The sequence below is a fragment of the Salmo salar genome, unplaced genomic scaffold, assembly GCF_905237065.1.
Source record: "Salmo salar unplaced genomic scaffold, Ssal_v3.1, whole genome shotgun sequence".
Taxonomy (NCBI): domain Eukaryota; kingdom Metazoa; phylum Chordata; class Actinopteri; order Salmoniformes; family Salmonidae; genus Salmo; species Salmo salar.
This window is the reverse complement of record NW_025547821.1, coordinates 631-24,154: the sequence shown is the minus strand read 5'-3', so window position 1 is coordinate 24,154 and position 23,524 is coordinate 631. Positions and strand designations below refer to the sequence as shown.

Genomic DNA, 23,524 nt, shown 5'->3' with positions numbered 1-23,524 from the left:
ATACCACCCTCTGTTACATCCACAGATCAGGGAGGACAATGAGACTGGACATATGTAAGTAGAGATAGAGATTGGCTGGGGCGGACTCGGGACCAAATCAAAATTCCTAAGACACCGGCCCATTTTATTCCTTGAGGCCCCCATTATCAGCCAGATAATGATGAAAACAAGTTAGACAGGCCCATTGGCTTTAAAATTCATTCGGGGGGCTGTTTTTAATACGTGTCACATATCAGTTTGCAAACAATGTAAAAAAATCATTGAGTTAATAAAGCCGCATACAAACGTGGTGTCTTTTTGTTTTCTTGAGTAAGACAGCTCCAAAATGCAGGTGTTTCAGCCTAGCTCAGTGCTTTCTGTGGTGGTGGGGCAGCCAGCGGAAAATACAGAGCTTAGGGTTGGTAATGTTCTCAGTTGCACCGTGATTGGCTCAGTGTTCTGTCACTCATGGGGACACAAACGTCACTGCTAAATCTAAGGGTAGTCGCTTGAAAATTCAAGACCGGGTGCTGCCATAGAGTTACATTAGAAGTGCCTATTCAAGAAGGCTCAAGGTAATTGGCCACAGATAAAATTACGTCAAATGACGTTATATCTAGAGTAGCTTTGATTGACCGATCGTGTCAACATCAACTTTCATAATCTTAGCTAGCAGTCATCATCATGAATCAAGTTGACAATCTATTGGCAAATCCTTTTTAATCTTTGTCATATGAAGGGAAATAATGAAGAGAAATTATAGATAAAACGTATCGGTGCTCATCGGCCATTGGATATCAAACATTACACAACAAGTTGGAAATCGCAAAATCAACAGTGAGTGGTTTGGAAGGAATCAGTTTAACTGCAAGCATTGCAAAGCAATCACTAGCCTGCTATTCAGTGGTGTGGCTGTGGTCCCAATTCTGGGATTAAGGGCCTATTTTCCAAGTTTAAAAGATAAACATCAACATTGGCCATGTTGTCAAAGTCATTTTGCCACGTTCAAAACAACTGTTAACGCGAACGGGAAATCCGACTTCAGTGAGTTCAAGACAACTGGGAACTCAGGAAAACAACCTCCCGACTGGGAAAATACATTTGAACTCTGGCCTCATTCTAGAGCTATGACCTGAAGATCACTGACGCCGCCATGATTCCACCTTGTTTTTTCAGAGTTCCCAGTCATCTTGAAAGCACCATACATCCAGAGAATTCCATACTTTGATGACCAAGTTTGATGACAAAATTTGCCTACGAAGGACCACCGCACTCACCTTCCTGTTCAAGTGAGCACAGCACAACAAGGTGAGTCCAAAATGTATTGTATGCTGTTGCATAAATTATGTAATATACCAAGAAAGTAATACCAAGTGTATATTGTGTAGTAAGCTGTTAGTAGCTCATAAGTGCGTCACCCTAATAATTTGGTCTATATTCACCTCTTAATTTCGCCAACTGTTCTGACTTGGTGGTGCACATGTAGCCTTTAACCTGTTTTAGAGAAATGTCATCATTGAATATTGTAAGAGCTTTCATTGTCTGCTTATATGCCCCTTTATTTATCCTACGCTGAGTTGGTGTTCAGGGAGAACATTGTAAGAACGGCCCATGTTCTGAATTCTGTCGCTGTACATTTCAAAAGTGCTGAACAAATAGTTATATTGACTACGCCCATCCTAGCTCGCTCATTAATGTCTTAATCGGTTACGGATCGCCTCTTATCCGCTTGTCGTCCCCTTATGCCATAGTTTGAATATCTCAGTTCTTAGTAGAAACCACATTTGTTTAAACAAGTCAGCCATATCAGCTATGTTTTTTTAAAGGCAGTAAATGAGGCTGAATGAACTGTTTCGCTGCGATGACAAGGCTCCGCTGATAGCCAGGTGTAGCAGTGGTAAGGTGTTGGTACTGTTGTTGGGACTCTGCTGTTGGTACAGCTTTATGAGGCCCTAACAGTTTGTGGGCACCGTTTGTCACCGTTATAGTGCAATTAATGTATTGTTTAGTGTTGTGTTATGTAGTGGCTTTGCTGGCATGCATCCCCCCCAAAATGTTTTAGTTTGCCCCACCAAGATTTACATGCTAAAATCTCCACTGGAATTGGGGCTGAAATCATATCCTCCCCAGTCCAGCCGTCTCTCTCTATACGCCGGTATAGCAAATTGAGCCTGGCGGCGCTGTAAGTCTAAAGATGCAACCAAGGTACCAGTCATGCTTAGTTTCTGCTATTCTAATCCTTATGTATCCAACTGAACCCGGGTTTGAAAGACTAGGCCAGTCATCAGGTCCAGGGGAAGGTTACTTTAATGGCCTCTGTTATATTCACAGATTAGGGACAACAAACTGGGCATGTGTGGCTAGAAACAGAGATTGGAATGGAAACTAATCTCATCCCCAGTCCAGCCTCTCTGTAACTGAGCCTGGGGAGAAGGTTAAGATGTAACCAAGGTTGATTGTGTAGTAGGATCCCCAGTCCAGCCGTCTCTGTAACTGAGCCTGGGGAGAAGGTTAAGATGTAACCAAGGTTGATTGTGTAATAGGATCCCCAGTCCAGCCTCTGTAACTGAGCCTGGGGAGAAGGTTAAGATGTAACCAAGGTTGATTGTGTAGTAGGATCCCCAGTCCAGCCGTCTCTGTAACTGAGCCTGGGGAGAAGGTTAAGATGTAACCAAGGTTGATTGTGTAGTAGGATCCCCAGTCCAGCCTCTCTGTAACTGAGCCTGGGGAGAAGGTTAAGATGTAACCAAGGTTGATTGTGTAGTAGGATCCCCAGTCCAGCCGTCTCTGTAACTGAGCCTGGGGAGAAGGTTAAGATGTAACCAAGGTTGATTGTGTAGTAGGATCCCCAGTCCAGCCGTCTCTGTAACTGAGCCTGGGGAGAAGGTTAAGATGTTGATTGTGTAGTAGGTTATAGTGATACTGATTTGTCCCTGCATCTAAATGTCAGCATCATCTGTAAATCCTTAATTAATAAAAATAGTCATTACTTTTATCTTTTATGAAAACAATGTCCATTATTATTCAACACTACACTTGCTAAACTTTTGTCAATTTCCATTAAAAGATACAAATCTGAGTTGACAAGCGTGTTCCAATAATTTCACAAAAAAACCTAAAACTATTTCAGAGAGTAAACTGGGTCTCTATAAAGATGCAGTGAATGGAATTACCACTGGTTAATGGTCCTTACGATAAAACGCTATGTGCGTGTGTTTATGTGTGTGTGTGTGTTTCTATGTGCTATTCAAGAAAGCCCCAAAAATGATTCTGTATATCTAGGAACGAACAGATGCAGACTAGCTTTAGGCTTTTCTGCCACGTGCACGCCACCGAGCACCGTACACCACCGTAATCGTTGCTGATTACGTTAAAACTCGCATGGCATAATGCTTGCTTTTTGATTGGTCAACTATAAGCTTTGTTTTTGTACGCCAAGCCAAGTTATCATGTGTCCAAAGCTTAATGACGTAGGTCATTATTTGTGTTATTGAACGTGTTAACAGTAACTAGCTAGCCTACACTGTCAACAGGTTCACCCTGTAGTGATGCATCAAAACAATACCGTCCAATCAGCGTAATGAAGTTGGTAACATTGGTGTCAGCAGAAGAGACCTATTTTAACTGTAGAAAGCTCCTCGCCTCAGGTTATATAGGCTGGTCCTCAGACCAGAGAGAGCTGTCTCCATCTCCAAAGGGACACAGTAGACCAGTTTGTCCACAGCGAAGTGATGGATGTCGGAGCCAGGGACGGCGAGGGACCGCTGCTGCGCAACATCTGATCGCCAGCCAAGGGAGGGGCATTCACTCCGAACCTAATCCCAGATGCAACATCCAGCCTTTCAGCAAAACCCAAATCTCTACGGACCGTTGCGATATGAAGTAGATATCACGCGCATAAGAGCGAGGGGAGGAGGGGGGCAGGCACAGGCTGGACCGCAGCTGCTCCGCTTTCGCAAAGTTCTCCTCGTTGACACCGGGGTGAGAAAGAAATAGAACATACAGAAGAGAGAGCGAGGAGTCCGGTTGAGTGAAAGGGACATTTTCCTAGAGGCTACCAGTGTTTGGGGCAACACAGCGCATATATATATAGAGAGAGCCCCTCTCCAGCTCTCCTCTCCGTCACTTTCGAGCTCTTTTCAGACCTACGAGGAGCATAATGGCGAAAATGAGGGTGTCATACGAGTACTCGGAGGCGGAGGATAAGAGTATCCGACTAGGACTGTTCCTCATCGTCTGTGGCATCCTGTCCCTCTTTATCCTCGGGTTCTGCTGGCTCAGTCCAACTCTACAGAGCATGCAGAGCAAACCGGCCAACTGCACGGTGGTGTCCGTGCTCAGACCGGAGGAGATGTTCGAGTGCGTGTTCACGTGCGGGTCGGACTGCAAGGGGACCTCGCTGTATCCGTGTCTGCAGATATTCGTCAATAATTCCCAGTCGAACTCCGTGGCTCTGCTGCACTTTGATGAACAGCAACTGGTGCTGAACCCAAAGGTAAATGACTAAAACTCTAGAAGGAGAACTCTGGGAAGGAGCACTCTAGACTTTATAGTCGCCACAGCGTTGCAGTTACTGAATGCGGAGCTGTGAACGATCGATACAGTAGCTAGGCAAAGTGTCTGGCTGGAAAAGTTCCCAGTCTCAGTTTGTTGACATGAGGTAGATGGATATTATGTTAATGGTTGCCTGTTTTTTAAACTATGTTAATGTAAACAAACGTTTTGTATTCTAAAGACCAAATAACATTATTGCTATTTTCTATTCCAAAGACATGGCAAAAAATCACAGACTTAAATAATGAGTTTAACTTTCATAAAAGTCACTTTATAGCAAGTGTAAGAAGATCTACACCTGTCCAAGTCTATTCTAGAGACATAGCCTCATCATCACTCACAAAGAGAACCTCTACTGTGATGAAGAGGAACAGAGATGACAAAATGACCCCTTTGGGACAGAAAGACCAAACGTCTGTGTGAGTGAAGGTGTCTTTTCTTCTCAGTTGGTCCGGTAAGCTCTCTGGTCCCATTGTGTGTGATGTTACTTTTCACACGTGCACCTCTCAGACTACAGATTGAAAATGTCTTGGTCCTTTTGAGAATTTCTTCAAATTCTCTGTGGTCATCATCACCATCAGTTGTTTCTAGCTGACTTCAGAAGGGTTTGAAACCCAACCTTCTCATCTTGTGTTCTTCTGTAGATAGTGTGTTTATATCTTTGAGGGGTACTGTAGGGCGTTCAACTCTTCCTGTCCTCCTGCCCCTCCTCTCCCCCTCCCTCCTCCTCTCCCTCCTCTCCCTCCTCTCCTCTCCCCCTCCCCTCCTCCTCTCCCCCTCTCCCCCTCCTCTGTCCCCTCCTCTCCTCTGTCCCCTCCTCTCCTCTGTCCCCTCCTTTCCTCTGTCCCCTCCTCTCCTCCGTCCCCTCCTCTCCTCCGTCCCCTCCTCTCCTCCTCCCCCTCCACTCGTCTGTCCCCTCCTCTCCTCTGTCCCCTCCTCTCCTCTCTCCCCCTCTCCCCCTCCTCCTCCTCCTCTCCTCTGTCCCCTCCTCTCCTCCACCCCCTCCTCTCCTCTGTCTCCTCCTCTCCTCCTCCTCTCCTCCCTGCTGTCTGAAACAGACCTCTCCCCTCCCCCTCCTCTCCTCTCCTCCTCCCCATCCTCCTCTCCCCCTCCCCTCCTCTCCTCTGTCCCCTCCTCTCCTCCTCCCCCTCCCCCTCTCCCCCTCCCCCTCCTCTCCTCCTCCCCCTCCACTCCTCTGTCTCCTCCTCTCCTCCTCCCCTCCTCTCCTCTGTCCCCCTCGTCTCCTCCTCCATCTCCCTCACCTCCTCCCCCCTCCCCTCCTCCCTGCTGTCTGAAACAGACCTCTCTCCCCCCAGCTCCATGGTAACACCACTGCATCCCTCCACCCTGTGTCTTTAACGCGCCTCTATGTTTACTGACTGGGTTCTATGGCAACAGGAGCGCAGCTTTGAACAGTGATGCACGATCGCATGTGTCTGCATTTAAAGTGGCACCCTATTCCCCATGTAGTGCTCTACTTTGTCCACTAAGGAAATAGGGTGACTAAAAGTAGTGTGCGAAGGGAAAAGGGTGGCCAAAAGTAATAAGGTACCATTTAGGACAAACATAATCCCAGCCTGTTCTCTACATGCCGTAGAAATTGAGCCTGAGTCTGGGGATGAGGTTAGAACGAATGCAGACTGTGGCACTGAGAGGAAAGAAGTGAGGACTTTGGCTGGCTACCAAACCAACAAGGGGTTTGAATGAGTTGGCAGTAAGCAGGAAAAAAGGAACCAGGTGTTGAATGAGTTGGCAGTAAGCAGGAAAAAAAGGAACCAGGTGTTGAATGAGTTGGCAGTAAGCAGGAAAAAAGGAACCAGGTGTTGAATGAGTTGGCAGTAAGCAGGAAAAAGGAACCAGGTGTTGAATGAGTTGGCAGTAAGCAGGAAAAAGGAACCAGGTGTTGAATGAGTTGGCAGTAAGCAGGAAAAAGGAACCAGGGGTTGAATGAGTTGGCAGTAAGCAGGAAAAAGGAACCAGGTGTTGAATGAGTTGGCAGTAAGCAGGAAGAAGGAACCAGGTGTTGAATGAGTTGGCAGTAAGCAGGAAAAAGGAACCAGGGGTTGAATGAGTTGGCAGTAAGCAGGAAAAAGGAACCAGGTGTTGAATGAGTTGGCAGTAAGCAGGAAGAAGGAACCAGGGGTTGAATGAGTTGGCAGTAAGCAGGAAAAAGGAACCAGGTGTTGAATGAGTTGGCAGTAAGCAGGAAAAAGGAACCAGGTGTTGAATGAGTTGGCAGTAAGCAGGAAGAAGGAACCAGGGGTTTGAATGAGTTGGCAGTAAGCAGGAAAAAGGAACCAGGTGTTGAATGAGTTGGCAGTAAGCAGGAAGAAGGAACCAGGGGTTTGAATGAGTTGGCAGTAAGCAGGAAAAAGGAACCAGGTGTTGAATGAGTTGGCAGTAAGCAGGAAAAAGGAACCAGGGGTTGAATAAGTTGGCAGTAAGCAGGAAAAAGGAACCAGGTGTTGAATGAGTTGGCAGTAAGCAGGAAAAAGGAACCAGGGGTTGAATGAGTTGGCAGTAAGCAGGAAAAAGGAACCAGGTGTTGAATGAGTTGGCAGTAAGCAGGAAAAAGGAACCAGGTGTTGAATGAGTTGGCAGTAAGCAGGAAAAAGGAACCAGGTGTTGAATGAGTTGGCAGTAAGCAGGAAAAAGGAACCAGGTGTTGAATGAGTTGGCAGTAAGCAGGAAGAAGGAACCAGGTGTTGAATGAGTTGGCAGTAAGCAGGAAGAAGGAACCAGGGGTTTGAATGAGTTGGCAGTAAGCAGGAAAAAGGAACCAGGTGTTGAATGAGTTGGCAGTAAGCAGGAAAAAGGAACCAGGTGTTGAATGAGTTGGCAGTAAGCAGGAAGAAGGAACCAGGTGTTGAATGAGTTGGCAGTAAGCAGGAAGAAGGAACCAGGGGTTTGAATGAGTTGGCAGTAAGCAGGAAAAAGGAACCAGGTGTTGAATGAGTTGGCAGTAAGCAGGAAAAAGGAACCAGGTGTTGAATGAGTTGGCAGTAAGCAGGAAGAAGGAACCAGGTGTTGAATGAGTTGGCAGTAAGCAGGAAAAAGGAACCAGGTGTTGAATGAGTTGGCAGTAAGCAGGAAAAAGGAACCAGGTGTTGAATGAGTTGGCAGTAAGCAGGAAAAAGGAACCAGGTGTTGAATGAGTTGGCAGTAAGCAGGAAAAAGGAACCAGGTGTTGAATGAGTTGGCAGTAAGCAGGAAGAAGGAACCAGGGGTTGAATGAGTTGGCAGTAAGCAGGAAAAAGGAACCAGGTGTTGAATGAGTTGGCAGTAAGCAGGAAGAAGGAACCAGGTGTTGAATGAGTTGGCAGTAAGCAGGAAAAGGAACCAGGGGTTGAATGAGTTGGCAGTAAGCAGGAAAAAGGAACCAGGTGTTGAATGAGTTGGCAGTAAGCAGGAAGAAGGAACCAGGTGTTGAATGAGTTGGCAGTAAGCAGGAAAAAGGAACCAGGTGTTGAATGAGTTGGCAGTAAGCAGGAAAAAGGAACCAGGTGTTGAATGAGTTGGCAGTAAGCAGGAAAAAGGAACCAGGTGTTGAATGAGTTGGCAGTAAGCAGGAAGAAGGAACCAGGTGTTGAATGAGTTGGCAGTAAGCAGGAAGAAGGAACCAGGTGTTGAATGAGTTGGCAGTAAGCAGGAAAAAAGGAACCAGGTGTTGAATGAGTTGGCAGTAAGCAGGAAAAAGGAACCAGGTGTTGAATGAGTTGGCAGTAAGCAGGAAAAAGGAACCAGGGGTTGAATGAGTTGGCTGTAAGCAGGAAGAAGGAACCAGGTGTTGAAATGAGTTGGCAGTAAGCAGGAAAAAGGAACCAGGTGTTGAATGAGTTGGCAGTAAGCAGGAAGAAGGAACCAGGTGTTGAAATGAGTTGGCAGTAAGCATGAAAAAGGAACCAGGTGTTGAATGAGTTGGCAGTAAGCAGGAAGAAGGAACCAGGGGTTGAATGAGTTGGCAGTAAGCAGGAAAAAAAACCAGGTGTTGAATGAGTTGGCAGTAAGCAGGAAGAAGGAACCAGGTGTTGAATGAGTTGGCAGTAAGCAGGCAATGACTCACTTTAGTTACTCTGTGTTGCAGTCTGTCTGTCTGTTCATGTTTAGTAGACTCAATCACTGCAGTCAGAGAACTTGGCAGTTTGGGCTCCTCAGGCTTGGAGGAACTGTAGAGTCTGAGGAGAGGATTGGCTGTGTCCCAAATGGAAACCTATTCTCTACATAGTGAACTATATAGGGAATAGGTTGCTATTTGGGATACAGCAACAGTCAATGTTTAATGTGTTCATATTATCGTCCCTGGCCCTGCATGTTGATTGTAAGTTGTACAACTTTTACATATGACTTGCACTTAGATTCTGTTGTTTTTATTGATTGGTGTGTGTGTGTGTGTGTGTGTGTGTGTGTGTGTGTGTGTGTATTTGTTCCCGGCGACAAAACCATATGACTTTGTCGCTGAATAACTCAGAGTGATTTGTGGAAAAGGGAACATCTGCTTCAAAAGGCTGTGTTTACACAGGCAGCCCAATTCTGATCTTTTTTCCACTAATTGGTCTTTTGACCAATCACATCAGATCTTTTCACATCAGATCTTTTTCAGAGCTGATCTGATTGGTCAAAAGACCAATTAGTGAAAAAAAGATCAGAATTGGGCTGCCTACGTAAACACAGCCAAAGTCTCGTAAATGAATCAGGGATTTTTCTGATCAGTTATTGATTTCCTTAGCTGTTGAAGCACCAAAACAAAGTCATGAATTTAAAGATCCTGGAGAAGTGCCAACTAGTCATTCTTATGTATGGTTGTCTGAGGCAGGAAATGAAAGAAAACTGATTGTATCCGTGTGTGTGTGTGTGTGTCTGTGTGTGTGTCTGTGTGCGTGCGTCTGTGTGCGTGCATCTGTGTGCGTGCATGTGTGTGCGTGCATGTGTGTGTGTGTGTGTGTGCGTGTGCGTCTGTGCATCTGTGTGCGTGTGTCTGTGTGTGTGTGTGTGTTGTGTGTGTGTGTCTGTGTGTGTGTGTGTGTCTGTGTGTGTGTGTGTTCTGTGTGTGTGTGTGTCTGTGTGTGTGTGTGTCTGTGTGTGTGTGTGTCTGTGTGTGTGTGTGTCTGTGTGTGTGTGTGTCTGTGTGTGTGTGTGTGTCTGTGTGTGTGTGTGTCTGTGTGTGTGTGTGTCTGTGTGTGTGTGTGTCTGTGTGTCTCTGTGTGTCGTTATTGACAGGCTACTTCTACTAATGGCCCACCTGAGGTCCTGCTCTATAATGACTTCATTATAATGGTCACTAATATATCCTGGTTCTAGACTGAATGGTCGGAGCGTTCCAGAAGCAGAAGGGGTTGATTGGTTTGAATTGGCTGGCTCATGGGAGGATAGCAGTGGTTCATTTGAGCCGGATCCCACCTCTCTGTTTGGGACTTTTTTGTTCCGGAACCTATTTAGGTGGATCTGGGTACTCTCGTGGCATGAAAAATTATTTTCTCTTTTTGCAAATGTAAAATTGTTAATAAAAGCGATCAAAGTTCATTCGAGTTTCCTCTTCCTTAATTCTCCTGCCCCCATAAACAAACGTAATGTAAGAAGTTAGATTTTCAGCCTGTGCCTAATATTTTGAAGAGTTGACTGGGGTCAACACAACACTAATCAATACATTAATTGCACTATAACGGTGACAAACGGTGCCCACAAACTGTTAGGGCCTACATAAAGCTGTCCCAACAGCAGAGTCACAACAGCAGTACCAACACCTTACCACTGCTACACCTGGCTATCAGCGGAGCCTTGTCTGGCAGCGAAACAGTTCATTCAGCCTCATTTACTGCCTTTAAAAAAAACATAGCTGATATGGCTGACTTGTTTAAACAAATGTGGTTTCTACTGAGAATTGAGATGTTCAAACTATGGCATAAGGGGACGACAAGCGGATAAGAGGCGATCCGTAACCTCCGATTAAGACATTAATGAGCGAGATAGGATGGACGTAGTCAATATAACTATTTGTTCAGCACTTTTGAAATGTACAGCGACAGAATTCAGAACATGGGCCGTTCTTACAATGTTCTCCCTGAACACCAACTCAGAAGCGTAGGATAAATAAAGGGGCATATAAGCAGACAATGAAAGCTCTTACAATATTCAATGATGACATTTCTCTAAAACAGGTTATAGGCTACATGTGCACCACCAAGTCAGAACAGTTGGCGAAATTAAGAGGTGAATATAGACCAAATTATTAGGGTGAGGCACATGAGCTACTAACAGCTTACTACACAATATACACTTGGTATTACTTTCTTGGTATATTACATAATTTATGCAACAGCATACAATACATTTTTGGACTCACCTTGTTGTGCTGTGCTCACTTGAACAGGAAGGTGGTGCGGTGGTCCTTCGTGGGCAAATTTTGTCATCAAACTTTGTCATCAAAGTATGGAATTCTCTGGATGTAAGTTGCTTTCAAGATGACTGGGAACTCTGAAAAAAACAAGGTTGAATCATGACGACGTCAGTGATCTTCAGGTCGTAGCTCCAGAAAGAGGCCAGAGTTCCGTAATCAGAATTCCGAGTTTAATAAAGTTCAAAACGTATTTTCCCAGTCGTAGCTCATTTTCCCCCAAGTTCCCAGTTGTCTTGAACTCACTAAAGTCAGATTTTGCAGTTCCGAGTTAACAGTTGATTTGAGCGCACACAAGTCCTGCTTCATTGACAGCATGGTCAATGTTGAATGTTTATAATTTTAAACTAGGAAAAGAGACTCTTAACCTTAGACTTGGTTCCACACAGCCACTCCACTGAATAGCAGGCTTATGATTGCTTTGTAATGCTTGCAGTTAGCCACTGATTCCTTCCAAACTACTCATTGTTGAATTTACGATTTCCAACTTGTAATGTTTATATCCAATGGCCGATGAGCACCGATACCATTCATCTATAATTTCTCTTCATTATTTCTCTTCATATGACAAGGATTAAAAAGGATTTGCCAGTAGAATGTCGACTTGATTCAGGATGATGACTGCTAGCTAAGATTTTGAAAGTATGATGTTGACATGATCAGTCCAATCAAAGCTTTTAAATGTTTAAAATTTGTATTTAACCTTTATTTAACTAGGCAAGTCAGTTAAGAACAAATTCTTATTTACAATGACGGCCTAGGAAAAGGCTAAAGGCCTCCTGTACTGTAGATAAAAAAGCTACTGTAGATACTTGATTTGACGTCATTTTATCTGTGGCCAATGACGTTGAGCCTTCTTGGATGGGCACTTCTAATGTAACTCTATGGCAGCACCCAAGGGGCTAGACTTTTCGAGGTCTAGCCTTTTACTTGGCGGTGACGAGGTGTCCCCATGAGTGACAGAACACTGAGCAAATCACGGCGCAACATTCCATATTTTCTGCTGCCTTTCCCACCACCACAGAAAGCACTGAGCTAGGCTGAAACACCTGCATTTTGGAGCTGCTTTACTCAAGAAAACAAAAAGAGACCATGTTTGTATGCGGCTTTATTAAATGTTATATATATTTTTACATTGTTTGCAAACTGATATGATATTTAATGAAATTTTTTGCTCTGCCTCACTTGCCCTGAATGACGGGTCGCCACTGTGTATGTGTGAGACCAACGGGTGGCCGTGCCTGTATGAGAATCGTGCCTGTATCTCTCTCTCACATAACTAAAATGAAATTCACTTTCTATGATCTCTCTCCCCTCTCTGCTCTGATAGACATGAGCCTGCAACTCTCATCTCTCCAGCGTTCATCATTTATTTCCTTATAGAATCACAGCTGTATGAAGGGTTCTGGAGAAACTGCAACAGTCCTGATACACTGGAAAACACCTGCCAAAGTTATATAAGTACTGCTGACTGTTCAGAAAGAAATGAAATCATTCAGAATACTACACCACCAGAAGGCCTATCATTTAGCCACAGAGGATCAATAGCTTATTTTTTTAAATAGCCTAGCTGTGGATTGTAGCCCAATAACATGGTATAGCCTAGCTGTGGATTGTAGCCCAATAACATTGTATAGCCTAGCTGTGGATTGTAGCCCAATAACATGGAATAGCCTAGCTGTGGATTGTAGCCCAATAACATGGAATAACCTAGCTGTGGATTGTAGCCCAATAACATGGTATAGCCTAGCTGTGGATTGTAGCCCAATAACATGGAATAGCCTAGCTGTGGATTGTAGCCCAATAACATGGAATAACCTAGCTGTGGATTGTAGCCCAATATAAAGGAATAGCCTAGCTGTGGATTGTAGACCAATAACATGGTATAGCCTAGCTGTGGATTGTAGCCCAATAACATGGAATAGCCGAGCTGTGGATTGTAGCCCAATAACAAGGAATAGCCTAGCTGTGGATTGTAGCCCAATAACATGGAATAGCCTAGCTGTGGATTGTAGCCCAATAACAAGGAATAGCCTAGCTGTGGATTGTAGCCAAATATAAAGGAATAGCCTAGCTGTGGATTGTAGCCCAATAACATGGAATAGCCTAGCTGTGGATTGTAGCCCAATAACATGGAATAGCCTAGCTGTGGATTGTAGCCCAATAACATGGAATAATAGCCTAGCTGTGGATTGTAGACCAATAACATGGAATAGCCTAGCTGTGGATTGTAGCCAAATATAAAGGAATAGCCTAGCTGTGGATTGTAGCCCAATAACATGGAATAGCCTAGCTGTGGATTGTAGCCAAATATAAAGGAATAGCCTAGCTGTGGATTGTAGCCCAATAACATGGAATAGCCTAGCTGTGGATTGTAGCCCAATAACATGGAATAATAGCCTAGCTGTGGATTGTAGACCAATAACATGGAATAGCCTAGCTGTGGATTGTAGCCAAATATAAAGGAATAGCCTAGCTGTGGATTGTAGCCCAATAACAAGGAATAGCCTAGCTGTGGATTGTAGCCCAATAACATGGAATAGCCTAGCTGTGGATTGTAGCCCAATAACATGGAATAATCTAGCTGTGGATTGTAGCCCAATAACATGGAATAGCCTAGCTGTGGATTGTAGCCCAATATAAAGGAATAGCCTAGCTGTGGATTGTAGCCCAATAACATGGAATAACCTAGCTGTGGATTGTAGCCCAATAACATGGAATAACCTAGCTGTGGATTGTAGCCCAATAACATGGAATAGCCTAGCTGTGGATTGTAGCCCAATAACATGGAATAACCTAGCTGTGGATTGTAGCCCAATAACATGGAATAGCCTAGCTGTGGATTGTAGCCCAATAACAAGGAATAGCCTAGCTGTGGATTGTAGCCAAATATAAAGGAATAGCCTAGCTGTGGATTGTAGCCCAATAACATGGAATAGCCTAGCTGTGGATTGTAGCCAAATATAAAGGAATAACCTAGCTGTGGATTGTAGCCCAATAACATGGAATAGCCTAGCTGTGGATTGTAGCCCAATAACATGGAATAGCCTAGCTGTGGATTGTGGCCCAAGAACATGGAATAGCCTAGCTGTGGATTGTAGCCAAATATAAAGGAATAGCCTAGCTATGGATTGTAGCCCAATAACATGGAATAGCCTAGCTGTGGATTGTAGCCCAATAACATGGAATAATAGCCTAGCTGTGGATTGTAGCCCAATATAAAGGAATAGCCTAGCTGTGAATTGTAGCCCAATAACATGGAATAACCTAGCTGTGGATTGTAGCCCAATAACATGGAATAACCTAGCTGTGGATTGTAGCCCAATAACATGGAATAGCTTAGCTGTGGATTGTAGCCCAATAACATGGAATAGCCTAGCTGTGGATTGTAGCCCAATAACATGGAATAGCCTGGCTGTGGATTGTAGCCCAATAACATGGAATAGCCTAGCTGTGGATTGTAGCCCAATAACATGGAATAGCCTAGCTGTGGATTGTAGCCCAATAACATGGAATAGCCTAGCTGTGGATTGTGGCCCAATAACATGGAATAGCCTAGCTGTGGATTGTAGCCCAATAACATGGAATAGCCTAGCTGTGGATTGTAGCCCAATAACATGGAATAGCCTAGCTGTGGATTGTAGCCCAATAACATGGAATAGCCTAGCTGTGGATTGTAGCCCAATAACATGGAATAGCCTAGCTGTGGATTGTAGCCCAATAACATGGAATAGCCTAGCTGTGGATTGTAGCCCAATAACATGGAATAGCCTAGCTGTGGATTGTAGCCCAATAACATGGAATAGCCTAGCTGTGGATTGTAGCCCAATAACATGGAATAGCCTAGCTGTGGATTGTAGCCCAATAACATGGAATAGCCTAGCTGTGGATTGTAGCCCAATAACATGGAATAGCCTAGCTGTGGATTGTAGCCCAATAACATGGAATAGCCTAGCTGTGGATTGTAGCCCAATAACATGGAATAGCCTAGCTGTGGATTGTGGCCCAATAACATGGAATAGCCTAGCTGTGGATTGTAGCCCAATAACATGGAATAGCCTAGCTGTGGATTGTAGCCCAATAACATGGAATAGCCTAGCTGTGGATTGTGGCCCAATAACATGGAATAGCCTAGCTGTGGATTGTAGCCCAATAACATGGAATAGCCTAGCTGTGGATTGTAGCCCAATAACATGGAATAGCCTAGCTGTGGATTGTAGCCCAATAACATGGAATAGCCTAGCTGTGGATTGTAGCCCAATAACATGGAATAGCCTAGCTGTGGATTGTGGCCCAATAACATGGAATAGCCTAGCTGTGGATTGTAGCCCAATAACATGGAATAGCCTAGCTGTGGATTGTAGCCCAATAACATGGAATAGCCTAGCTGTGGATTGTGGCCCAATAACATGGAATAGCCTAGCTGTGGATTGTAGCCCAATAACATGGAATAGCCTAGCTGTGGATTGTGGCCCAATAACATGGAATAGCCTAGCTGTGGATTGTGGCCCAATAACATGGAATAGCCTAGCTGTGGATTGTAGCCCAATAACATGGAATAACCTAGCTGTGGATTGTAGCCCAATAACATGGAATAGCCTAGCTGTGGATTGTAGCCCAATAACATGGAATAGCCTAGCTGTGGATTGTAGGCCAATAACATGGTATAGCCTAGCTGTGGATTGTAGCCCAATAACATGGAATAACCTAGCTGTGGATTGTAGCCCAATAACATGGAATAACCTAGCTGTGGATTGTAGCCCAATAACATGGAATAGCCTAGCTGTGGATTGTAGCCCAATAACATGGAATAGCCTAGCTGTGGATTGTAGCCCAATAACATGGAATAGCCTAGCTGTGGATTGTAGCCCAATAACATGGAATAGCCTAGCTGTGGATTGTAGCCCAATAACATGGAATAGCCTAGCTGTGGATTGTAGCCCAATAACATGGAATAGCCTAGCTGTGGATTGTAGCCCAATAACATGGAATAGCCTAGCTGTGGATTGTAGCCCAATAACATGGAATAGCCTAGCTGTGGATTGTAGCCCAATAACATGGAATAGCCTAGCTGTGGATTGTAGCCCAATAACATGGTATAGCCTAGCTGTGGATTGTAGCCCAATAACATGGAATAGCCTAGCTGTGGATTGTAGCCCAATAACATGGAATAGCCTAGCTGTGGATTGTAGCCCAATAACATGGAATAGCCTAGCTGTGGATTGTAGCCCAATAACATGGAATAGCCTAGCTGTGGATTGTAGACCAATAACATGGAATAGCCTAGCTGTGGATTGTAGCCCAATAACATGGAATAGCCTAGCTGTGGATTGTAGACCAACAACATGGAATAGCCTAGCTGTGGATTGTAGCCCAATAACATGGAATAGCCGAGCTGTGGATTGTAGCCCAATAACATGGAATAGCCTAGCTGTGGGGAACAGTGAACAAACAGCATGCAGACCAAACAGGCCTTTCTCAATATTTCAAATACAATGGAGGGAAAACCCAGGTTGGAAAGCAGATGGCTCCTGCTGAAAAGAGAAGACTCTATGCTGTAGGCTACCAACATATTTATCTGCTGTACTTCCAAATACTGCTTTACAATGTAAAATAAGAGAGCGAGAGAGGCTGTTGGCATGAGCGCATCTCCCATCAACAGCTAGTGAGCTACGCATCATTGGGTGAGTCAGTGAAACTGGAAAGCATTTTTAGGACTATAATTTCCTCCTCATACTGTAGCCTACAATATGTGTCTCCACACACCTTGGCCTGGGCTGTTGATGGATTCAAGACAAGTTGTTTTTATTGATCTCAGTTTGTCAGTGTAGCCTTCCTTTTCCATCATTTGTGAGGTATAAAATAATATTCTACCAAAGTCTCCTGTAATGTAAAATACGTGGATTTGCATGAAATGCGTTTATAAAATGGCACGTTTTTCCCAGACCCGAGGCTACTAAAAAATGTTCCCCATGTGGGCAACTTCAGTAAGGGCTTCTACTCTACAGCTCTATGCCACTACGCAAATATGATGATATGCAATGCCTTATTGTAATGTGGTTTTCTTTTGGTTCCGGCACCTCCCGCTTTCCAAAGGAAGCACCGGGGGAGAGACTTAACATGGTCTCTTTCTGTATAGGACATACTGTATGGTTAAAGTGTTTATTAATGCTTTGTAAACACTGTAGTGAATTAGTCATGTATTACTTGATGAAGGGTAGGAGGAGGGAAAGGGGGAGGAGGAGGGAGAGGAGGAGGGTGAGGGGGGAGGAGGTGGGAGAAGAGGAGGAGGGAGAGGGGAGGGGGAGGAGGAGGGAGAGGGGGAGGGGAGGTAGAGCAGGGGGAGGAGGAGGGGAGGCAGAGCAGAGCAGAGGCAGGAGGAGGGAGAGGAGAGGAGAGGGGGAGGAGGAGGGAGAGGGGGAGGGGAGGTAGAGGAGGGGAGGCAGAGCAGAGGGAGGAGGAGGGAGAGGAGAGGGGGAGGAGGAGGGAGAGGGGGAGGGGAGGTAGAGCAGGGGGAGGAGGAGGGGAGGAGGAGGGAGAGGGGGAGGAGGGGAGGCAGAGCAGGCTGCCCCTGCTCTGCTCCCAAAGGGTGGGGCAGAGCAGGGGCAGCCAGTCTGAATCCCCCTCCTCAACGTCATCCCACTCCTCCTCCCCTGCTCTGCCCCACCCTTTGGGAGCAGTGACCTTTTGGTGCGGCTGGCTAATGAGAGCAGAGGCTCCTGGGTAATGGCTTGATTAAACCACCTGTGGAACGCTTGACTGATTTGGCATTAACCCACAAGGAGTTCTAGTCAGCTGGGGTTCCTTCATCTTTGTCTCTCCTCTCCTCTTCATCGGTGGTAATGTGAGTTCCTACACTGTGTAAGTCATGGGGAACAGTCTTGCTATGGACTCAGGAATGATCTGTGTCAAGGGTCTGATTCTTTTGACTAACTGACATAAAGTTAACTGAACACAGTAGACATTATGTTAATCTCTCCTTTCAAGTACTGTGAGGACTGTTGGATGTCTATACAGTTATGCTTATGGCAGACCACGGCCATGCCATCTAGTCCCAGTCTTCAGTTCAGCTGCTGTTCCTCCTACCAGTGGTCTACATACAGACAGAGAGCCATGCCATCTAGTCCCAGTCTTCAGTTCAGCTGCTGTTCCTCCTACCAGTGGTCTACATACAGACAGAGAGCCATGCCTTCTAGTCCCAGTCTTCAGTTCAGCTGCTGTTCCTCCTACCAGTGGTCTACATACAGACAGAGAGCCATGCCATCTAGTCCCAGTCTTCAGTTCAGCTGCTGTTCCTCCTACCAGTGGTCTACATACAGACAGAGAGCCATGCCATCTAGTCCCAGTCTTCAGTTCAGCTGCTGTTCCTCCTACCAGTGGTCTACACATGTCTACAGACAGAGAGCCATGCCATCTAGTCCCAGTCTTCAGTTCAGCTGCTGTTCCTCCTACCAGTGGTCTACATACAGACAGAGAGCCATGCCATCTAGTCCCAGTCTTCAGTTCAGCTGCTGTTCCTCCTACCAGTGGTCTACATACAGACAGAGAGCCATGCCATCTAGTCCCAGTCTTCAGTTCAGCTGCTGTTCCTCCTACCAGTGGTCTACATACAGACAGAGAGCCATGCCATCTAGTCCCAGTCTTCAGTTCAGCTGCTGTTCCTCGTACCAGTGGCCTACATACAGACAGAGAGCCAGAGCAGTCCCCTTTATTCTCCCCTCTCCTCTCCTCCCTCCCCTCTTCTACCTCTCCTCTCCTCCCTCCCCTCCACTACCTCTCCTCTCCTCCCTCCCCTCCACTACCTCTCTTCTCCTCCCTCCCCTCTTCTACCTCTCCTCACCTCCCTCCCCTCCACTACCTCTCCTCTCCTCCCTCCCCTCCACTACCTCTCTTCTCCTCCCTCCCCTCTTCTACCTCTCTCTCACCTCCCTCCCCCTCCACTACCTCTCCTCTCCTCCCTCCCCTCCACTACCTCTCCTGTCCTCCCTCCCCCCTCCACTACCTCTCCTCTCCTCCCTCCCCTCCACTACCTCTCCTCACCTCCCTCCCCTCCACTACCTCTCCTCTCCTCCCTCCCCTCCACTACCTCTCCTCTCCTCCCTCCCCTCCACTACCTCTCCTGTCCTCCCTCCCCTCCACTACCTCTCCTCTCCTCCCTCCCCTCCACTACCTCTCTTCTCCTCCCTCCCCTCTTCTACCTCTCCTCCCTCCCCCTCTTCTACCTCTCCTCACCTCCCTCCCCTCCACTACCTCTCCTTGTGTTCCTCATTCACAGAGAAGCGTGTCTCGTCTCTTCCCTTGTCTCACACACACACACGCACGCACACACACACACACACACACACCACAGCTTCTATTTATACCCTACCAACTGGCTACGTTTCACTCTGGGGAGGAGGGGTCTTAGTATGCTGTCGTCGAGACGACTGACTTCCCTTGACTACCACCAACCCATAGAGACAGGGACTACCTTAACTACCACCAGCCAATAGAGACAGGGATTACCTTAACTACCACCAGCCAATAGAGACAGGGACTACCTTAACTACCACCAGCCAATAGAGATGAAAGAGATGAATCACTGTTTTCCTCTCAAGTTCCTCTCCACCACTCCATTCAGGCTCAAAGCCATCCTAGAAAACTCACCCTCTGTGAGACATTGATTGAATCTTTTTTAGTTTCCGAAGTCAGATTCTCTAGTCACTGGCTCCGGCTCAAAACTTCCCCTCTGTGAGACATTGATTGAATCTTTTTCAGTTTCCGAAGTCAGATTCTCTAGTCACTGGCTCCGGCTCAAAACTTACCCGAGAAACTCTCCAGCGAGACCATACATGTGTTTTAAACATCATCGTATTCCCATGATGCCCCTACTTCCATACACAGAGCCTTCAGAAAGTATTCACACCCCTTGACTTAATCCACATTTTGTTGTGAAAGCATGAATTCATGACAACATGTTTTTACAAATTTTTGCAGAATATATTGAAAATAAAATACAGAAATATCTCATTTCCATAAGTACTCACAACCCTCAGTCAATACTTTGTAGAAGCAACCTTGGTGGCGATTACAGAGTATTTTTGGGTAAGTCTCTAAGAGCTTTCCACACCTAGATTGTACTATATTTACCCATTATTATTTTTTAAATCCTTCAAGCTCTGTCGAGTTGATTGTTGATCATTCCTAGACAGCCATTTTCAAGCATTGCCATATATTTTCAAGCCGATTTAACATTTTACTGCAGGGTCACAGAGTGATTCTTGGTGTTCTTAAACAAATCTACTTTGAAACAGAAATATAGACCTCACACACATGCTTATGGGCTTAGAAAAAAGAAGACACCTGTAACATGTCAGATATAACGTTCAAATATATTCAATGTTGAGTTTGCACCTAATATAACACTTTATATACATCACAGAAGACTGAAATATAACACAACTGTTTGACATAGAAACACCAGATTTTTATCGGGTTTTCTGAAATAATCTTGATTAATTATGAAATTATGAAAAGTATTGATAATATTCATCCCAAGAGACCAAAGAGGGTGCTTTAGGTCATTGACTGCTGGAAACGGCTACCTAAACACTCTAACAACGCTACTCAGGAACATTCAATGTCATCTTGGTAAGCAACTCCAGTGTATATTTGGCCTTGTGTTTTAGATTATTGTCCTGCTGAAAGGTGAATTTGTGTCTGTTGGAAAGCAGACTGAACCAGGTTTTTTCCTGCAGGATTTTGCCTGCGCTTATAGCTGTATACTTGTCATCTCCCTAGTCCACGATGACAAGCATACCCATAACATGATGCAGCCATCATCATGCTTGAAAATATGAAGAGTGGTACTCAGTGATGTGTTGTGTTGGATTTGACCCAAACATAACGTTGTGTATTCAGGACATAACGTTCATTTCTTTGCAGTATTACTTAAGTGCCTTCTTGCAAACAGGATGCAAGTTTTGGAATATTTGTATTCTGCACAGGCGTCCTTCATTTCACTCTGTCATTTAAGTTATTATTGTGGACAAACTACAATGTTGTTGATCCAGCCTCAGTTTTCTTCTATCACAGCCATTGAACTTTGTAACTGTTTTAAAGTCACCATTGGCTTCATGATGAAAGCCCTGAGCAGTTTCCTTCCTTTCTGGCAACTAAGTTTGGAAGGATGCCTGTATCTTTGTTGTGACTGGGTGTATTGATACACCATCCAAAGCCTAATTAATAACTCCACCATGTTCATAGGGGATTTTGTTTTAGTTTACACATCTACCAATAGATGCCCTTCTTTGCAAGGCATTGAAAAACCTCCTGGGGAGTCTCAGTCCTCCGACTCAGGTTAATCAGGCTCCCGGGGAGTCTCAGTCCTCCTGACTCTGGTAATCAGGTACTGTCTCTACTTGTTAATCAGGGCTACCTGGGGAGTCTCAGTCTCCTGACTGGTTAATCAGGCTACCTGGGGATCAGTCCATGACTCTGGTTAATCAGGCTACTGGGTTCCAGTCCTCACGACTCTGGGTAATCAGGCTACCTGGGGAGTATCAGTCTTCCTGACTCTGGTTAATCAGGCTACCTGGGGGTCTTAGTCCTCATGACTCTGGTTAATCAGGCTACCTGTGAGTCTCAGTCCTCCTGACTAGTAAGGTGAATCAGGCTACGGGGAGTTTCGATGTATGGCTTGGGGTCTTGGTTAATCAGGCTACCTGGGGAGTCTTAGTCCTCATGACTTTGTCAGTAGCTTGTCCTCCAGACTCAGGTTAATCAGTGCTATCAGTGACATAAACCAATAGGATCCCTCTCTACAGCAGGACCGCGAACCTTGACACTCAGATTTAAGCTTAAGCACTCCTGGGATAAAAGGTGTGTGAAGGTGGTTAGTGGGTAAAGGTGAGGATGAGGGATGTTGTTAACATCACTTTACTGATTGGGAAATGGTTACAACAAACTCTTCCCCTCCAGCCATCAGTAACCAGACTGACGGCTCAGCAGAGTGGAAGTGGGCTCCTTGTTTGCTGGGAACAGGAGTCTAAATGCTCCATTGGTCCTTCCTATCATCAACTATTGAACCACACACACACACACACACACACACACACACACACAACACACACCCACACACACACACACATCCACACACACCACAGCCACACACACACACACACATACACCCGCGCACGCACACACAAAACACACACACACACACACACACAAGCAATTTGTTAGTGATTGCTAGAGAAACAGGATTGGGATATAAACACAATCAAAGATAACTCATTTTTCCTGCTTGTCTGACCAATATGGTCTGGTGTTGTTTAGGTGCTCTGTGAGGTCTCTCTGTGTGTGTGTGTGTGTGTGTGTGTGTGTGTGTGTGTGTGTGTGTGTGTGTGTGTGTGTGTGTGTGTGTGTGTGTGTTTGTGTGTGTGTGTGTTTGTGTGTGTGTGTGTGTTTGGTTTTTGTTTTTTTTGTGTGTGTTTACGGGTTGTCAAAGCCCCTGGGTTCTGCAGTGCTGTAAACAGGATTGGATAAGTTGTCCCTTTCTGTTTTGAGACAATAAAAAGCAAAGACAAAGCCTTCCAAGGTGATTCAAAGGGCTCTCAGCCCTGAAAACCTTGAGCCGACAACAGAGCCAGAATGACTCCCAGTTCAATGGAAACAGTAGAGAGAACAGAGGCAATATGACTCCCAGTTCACTGGAAAACAACAAAGATAAACAGAGCGATGATCCTCGTTGCACTGGAAACACTAAAGATAACAGAGCTAGAATGACTCCAGTTGCACTGGAAACACTAAAGATAACGGAGCTAGAATGACTCCCCAGTTGCACTGGGAAACACTAAAGATAACAGAGAGCCAGAATGACCCCCAGCTGCACTGGAAACACAAATTACAAAAGATAACAGAGCCAGAATGACTCCCCAGTTGCACTGGAAACACTAGAGATAACAGAGCCAGAATGACTCCCCAGTTGCACTGGAAAACACTAGAGATAACAGAGCTAGAATGACTGAACCGTGCGCACTGGAAACACTAGAGGACAACAGAGCCAGAACGACCCCCAGCCGCACTCGGAAACACTAGAGATAACAGAGCCGAGAATGACTCCCAGTTGCACCGGAAACACTAGAGATAACAGAGCCAGAATGACTCCCAGTTGCACTGGAAAACACTAAAGATAACAGAGCCAGAATGACTCCCAGTTGCACTGGAAACACTAAAGATAACAGAGCCAGAATGACTCCCAGCTGCACTGGAAAACACTAAAGACAACAGAGCCAGAATGACTCCCAGTTGCACTGGAAACTCTGGAGATAACAGAGCCTCAGAATGACCTCCCAGTTGCACTGGAAACACTAGGAGATAACAGAGACAGAATGACTCCCAGCTGCACTGGAAACACTAAAGATAACAGAGCCAGAATGACTCCCAGTTGCACTGGAAACACTAAAGATAACAGAGCCAGAATGACTCCCAGTTGCACTGGAAACACTAGAGATAACAGAGCCAGAATGACTCCTGCAGTTGCAATGGAAACTCTGGAGATAACAGAAATAGCCTATAGTTCGCCTGTCATTGTAGAGTGGTAAATATCTCCCCTTAGCG

At 45.4% G+C, this 23,524-nt stretch overlaps 1 protein-coding gene across 1 annotated transcript; it reads left to right on the top strand.

Annotated features, from left to right (window-relative positions):
* The first annotated feature begins 4,084 nt into the window (after window positions 1-4,084).
* On the top strand, window positions 4,085-4,761 carry LOC123732463 (calcium-activated potassium channel subunit beta-4-like). Its single transcript, XM_045711636.1, has one exon. The coding sequence runs from the start codon at window positions 4,139-4,141 to the stop codon at window positions 4,484-4,486; it is 348 nt and encodes a 115-aa protein (XP_045567592.1). The 5' UTR covers window positions 4,085-4,138; the 3' UTR covers window positions 4,487-4,761.
* Window positions 4,762-23,524: the final 18,763 nt, after the last annotated feature.

Excerpts from the sequence above, each read along its gene's own strand:
- LOC123732463 (XM_045711636.1), top strand. The coding sequence starts at position 4,139 with ATGGCGAAAATGAGGGTGTCATACGAGTACTCGGAGGCGGAGGATAAG.